Source organism: Priapulus caudatus, unplaced genomic scaffold (genome assembly GCF_000485595.1).
Source record: "Priapulus caudatus unplaced genomic scaffold, Priapulus_caudatus-5.0.1 Scaffold316, whole genome shotgun sequence".
In the NCBI taxonomy this organism is placed as follows: Eukaryota; Metazoa; Priapulida; class Priapulimorpha; order Priapulimorphida; family Priapulidae; genus Priapulus; species Priapulus caudatus.
In genome coordinates this window covers 83,417-88,875 of record NW_014577377.1, presented here as the reverse complement: position 1 = coordinate 88,875, position 5,459 = coordinate 83,417, and the positions used below count along the sequence as shown (strand labels likewise).

General features: G+C 43.3%; 1 protein-coding gene across 1 annotated transcript in view; it reads left to right on the top strand.

The window, feature by feature from the left end:
- The first annotated feature begins 4,540 nt into the window (after positions 1-4,540).
- Positions 4,541-5,459, top strand: part of LOC106808940 (coiled-coil domain-containing protein 169-like) — a 10,697-nt gene continuing 9,778 nt past the window's right edge. Inside the window, exons 1-2 of the mRNA XM_014811863.1 lie at positions 4,541-4,568; positions 4,736-4,936. Coding sequence (XP_014667349.1) covers positions 4,782-4,936 — 155 coding nt within the window. The 5' untranslated portion in view covers positions 4,541-4,568; positions 4,736-4,781. The remainder of the gene's footprint in view (positions 4,569-4,735; positions 4,937-5,459) is intronic.

Below are 5,459 nucleotides of genomic sequence, written 5' to 3'. Positions count from 1 at the left end.
AAAAATTAAGCAGGAAAAAGTGCCCTGTATTTCTTCCTGGACACCCCCTTTCAAAAATCCTGGATCCGTCCCTGATATTATAAACAGTGGGGATTTTACCCGTTGTTGTTTATACGGCTTCTACTATGTATTACCAGCAGCTGCCGCAGCGCTGAGCGGAAGAACGTATTCTTATCTTCGTGTCCCTTGTAGATATACAGCTTATTTGCGACGAAAGGCGCACTCACAACGTCCACTACAATAACAATGACGGGTCAGCATACTAACGATGAACTGCAAATAATAATGTCCGCAACGTGTCCAAATTCACATATTAAATACACGGTGTGCCATCTTTAACATTGACATTCCTAGTTTAGATTCGAATTTAGATATCACTATACGTCGATAGTACTAACTACGTGATAACTATGGAAAGTTAACGCCGCAGTAACCTATCCATCTCAATCGTGATTCATTCCTATTGAAGCAGAATAAATTTTCAGGTTCTTTTAATCGCGATTAAAATCGTTGTTTTAACATGCACAGTAGCGATACGTTATGGATATTAAACCAGTCTAACGCGTGATTGAATTCCATTCAATTAAAATAAGTGGTTTAATCTTCATTTAAGCATATAATAATAGACATATATCAATATCAAGCATATGATGCGATACATAACTAGAGGAATCCATCACTGCTAGTTCCGTTAAAGCTTATATTGGAGACAGGCAGCTTTAACTGTGGGCTATAGCACGTGTTGCGTATATCACCTTATACCTGTCTACATGTCGCGTAGAATACGCTGGGGAAAAAATATATATCCTGGACAAGTCCGAGACGGTTGGCAGAGCTTTTTCAATTGTTTTCAAATTCAGTAGTAGGAAATGATTTGCTGACGTATTTAGTAATAATGTGAAGCACGCGAATTCAGTGATATTGCGATGGATGCGATGTAATAAGAGAGATATGCTGTTTACGTGAGTAACAGAAGCCATACACACAGTGCTTTCCGGTAGAATCCGAGAAGATACTCCTTTGATTAAATGCCACGTTATGAATGCAGAGCTATATGTCTAGAGAATTCTTGTGATATCATATATATACTCGGTTACGTTTGTATTTTTTCGTAATTTATTTACCGTAACGTTTGATAGCGCATAGGTATCTCAATTTCTGCACACTATACGATCCTTCATGATTAAGCATATCTACGTGGTATTTCCGAATTTTTAGAGAGAATTTCCTTTGAGGTATGAGATTAATACCCCGTACAGACTGCAAAATTTACCCAATGATCCCACATGATCCCAATGATCCACATTCCCAAATGATCCCACATTAAACTGGTACGGGCCTGTCGTGCGCCAAGCGCGCACCAAATCGTAGCGTACAGACACAAAATTTGATCCCACATCAAATGAGCCACGGGTTGACTGTGCATGCTCAGTTCAGCTCGCTACGTCACCCCGCAGACAGCTAGGCCTACTGTACTTTTATGTGACCTAAATAAACATGCGCATTGCGAAATTTGGCACGCGCTAGGCACCGGATTGCGTACAGAGACAGCTTGGAGCGGGATAACTTGGTCCGGGCCAAGTTATCCCGGACTTGGCCCTCCTTCATTTGTGGAGCCAAATTGTGTTATCAAATTTGCAGTCTATACGGGGTCTAAATTATCGTATGAATCTGGGTTTTTTATGATTATTTTCAATTACAAGCTACTACATTTGATGCGGAATGACAGGAAAATTGCCGTTTTAATATTAATAAAAAAATAACTTAAATATAATAAATATAAATATAATAAAAAGGACCTCGTTTTAAAATTTGTCGGTGTTGGATGTTGATGGCGCTAGTGCTGCCTTTCGTAGAGAAGTGGATGGATACGTTGTGCTACTCTTGCTCATTATATATCTCAGGCTACCCACAGGAGGCTTGTTATTTGTGATCATTAACGTGACTGTAGATCGCAACACGCACACGCCGGACAGATTTGAAGTCGATTTTTTCTGGCAACTCATTAGTATCGAACACGGAGATTTGTGAATTGAGATGAATAAATCATGTATTAGCTGCCAAAACGCGAAAACCGCGATATATATTGTGTTATAATAGTGTATATAATAGTGTTATTTTGTATAATACAAACCTTCATCGTCCGTCACGAATCTCTGAATTAGTGGCTGCAAAACCGACCACGCTGCATTTCTGTCTAAATCGGCCACTTCACACTGCCAACAAGATAGAGAAATTCATTAAAAAAAACATCATCTTATTTCATCTTCCTCAGGAATATATAAGGCATTAACGCTTCTTGCAATAAATCACAGTAATAATTTAGTGATAATAATTCGTCTGTTATAAACGAAGCGGCGGAACACTGTGCGAAGTCTAGATATCAAAACAGGATTTTAATTTGTTGTTTTAACCTTATATTTCGCAGAGAACACTCTGCCAAGTCACTAGTTAGCTCATTATTTTAGCCTTATTCTACCTTTGGAATGGCGGTTAGCATGATAACGACGATAATAGCAGTAGTGGGAGTTGTAGGGAAAAACATGGGGGAACTATTTAGTCTCGAAATACGACCACCACGCACAGTAATTGCTGTAATTCATCTCATTATTTTGTCTAAAGGTAGGCTACGGATTTTGGATCAGGGATTAATTACTAACCTACATTCATTAACAGAAACACTACAAATTAGTGTTCAATTAGTATTACGCGGAAGCGTAATCAATAATATGTAAAGCAAGAACAAAGACCTGTTGCGATCTGCCATTACCAGAAATAACCGACGCACTAACAATAATTAGTCGGCAATCATAAACACACCTTCATCAGCTATTCAACAGAACAACAGCAATTTTAACAACAGCAATTTAAACAACAGCACTATTAAAACGTTGTCAACAACCATCAACATATCATCGCTAAAGAGCCAGCAGCCATAAACAACTAGTCAACAGCCATCGGCACAACATTAGCAACTTGTCAACAGCCACCAACACAACATTGACAACTAGTCAACAGCCATCGCCACAACATTAACAACTAGTCACCAGCCATCGATACAACATTGACAACTAGTCAACAGCCATCGCCACAACATTAACAACTAGTCACCAGCCATCGCCACAACATTGACAACTAGTCAACAGCCATCGACACAACATTAACAACTAGTCAACAGCTATCGATACAACATTGACAACTAGTCAACAGCCATCGCCACAACATTGACAACTAGTCAACAGCCATCGACACAACATTAACAACTAGTCAACAGCTATCGATACAACATTGACAACTAGTCAACAGCGATCGGTGAAACAACAACAACCTGTCAGCAACCATGAACAAACCGTCACCAGCCAATCAACCGACAAGTCAGCCTCGTACCTCGTCGGCACTTGCCCGACACACACGTGAATAATTTTACTCAAGTGAAATGATGCATGCGTCAAAATACTCAACGAAAATCCGCCGCACGCGTGAGTATTTTGACGCATGCATCATTTCACTTGAGTAAAGTTACTCACGTGTGCGCCGGGCTTTACTAATAAACAAGTAATCGCATACGTCGGACGTCCCGTGCTGCTTACCCCATTCAGCGGCATTTCCAACCGCACCCGCTCGGCTTCCTTACACATCCTCTCGAACCCGGATTGGATCTTCACGAACACGTGGTTGCCGATGACTTCCTTCTCGACGTGCAGACCTTCCTGTCTGAGCACGGCCTCGAAGCGTCTCCTCAGCTCCATGTTCGCCGTATTGGCATCGTACACGAGCACGTAGTCGATCGCCTGTTGCTGGTCGACGCTCGTGCGAATCGAATTATTGGATGACTGATGCGTATCCGAACTGACCAAAAAGCCGTGCTTTCTTATCGGCGGTAGACTGTTCGTGCTTTGGCTTTTACTCGACATCGTTTCTGTGTAATATACGCGACGTCGCTAGATTCTTCTTGTCGTTTGCTCGCCGACGCTCCTAGAAGTAATTGCAGACGTTTACGCGCTCGTGTCGCACGATGACCCGTCCGCTGAACCTGCACGCGAAGAGTTTAGAGTAACCTTTAAGCAACGAGGCGATGATTGGCCTACGTTTAGCGTCATTGCTGTCGCGCGCACGGGGATGTCAGCCGACTATCTACGTATTCCCGACGTAGCATGACCTTGCTTGCGTCATTAAATTCGTATTGCGTCAGATTCACGTCCGACGGTGTAATTTATGAGCGACGATCTTTTTTGCGGAAGCTATTCCATCACGTGACGGCGACAGCCACCATTTCGTCTGCTCACAGCATCCCTGGGATAATGCGTCGTCATCGCGGGTCGCCGGTAGCATCGTCTGTCTCGCGCGCAAGTTTCGTAGCGAAATATACCTACGACGAAGCTCGCCGTCCAATGGAACGCCTCGTTACAACGCACCCCGGCGTGAGGCACATCGTGATTGGCTACGCAAACGTGGAGCCTGCATGCTGCGTGTGCCGGCAGCTAAGCATCAGTATTCGCCCGGAGAGCGAACGAGAGAGAGCGAGCGATAGAGAGAACGCGAGCGTCAGCGACTGACTATAGTTTCAGGTATGTCTCGCGTTACTACAAATTGGCAGCGCAGTCGGCGTGCCGTGGTATGCCGCCTGTAGTCACGGTAAACAGATCATAATCATCATCTACCCTTTCTTTAATTGAAATCTATGCGATCCACGGCGATCTAGAACATTCTGTTGTTCGTCTATTCTTGACTACAGGCAGTACTTCAGGGGTAGGAATCGATCGAGGGTACTTGCTGTCGACATGGCAACCGGAGTAATTGGAGCGGCGCAGGTAACACAGGGGAGCCGTAAACATGGACCCGCTGCCGACTACAGGCATGACGACGACGACGACGAAGCAGCGGAGGACGAACTCAACAGCCTGAAGCGATGCTACGATGCCGAGATGCAGAAGAGGTAACGGTCAACGGTGGGCAGTGAATCCCTGTGCGGTTTTGATTGGATTGCGGACGGCCGCGTGGTCCCACGAGTGCAGCGCGATTATGGCGAACACGCTGCTATCAGATGGAATTAGTATATCTATAAACAGCGTGCCGCGCGCACGTCGCATAGTAATTATTATTATTATAGTGGTAGTAGAGAGAGAGAGAGAGAGACAGACAGAGAGGAGAGAGAGAGAGAGAGAGAGAGAGAAGAGAGAGAGAGAAGATGAGGGGGGACAAGAGAGACGAGGAAAGAGACAGAGAAAGAGAGAGAGAGATAGAGAGAGGAGAGAGAGAGACAGATAGACTCAGAGATAGAGGGGGTGAAATAAGAGACAAACGATACTTTTAATTTCCCTATATATTCATCCAATTATATATCCAATTGTTATATTTTTACATAAAAATGTACAACATGTGAAACTATATATCTGCTAGTTTATATAAATTCGTTTCATTACATTGTATATTCATACAGCAACAATATTATAGAAAGT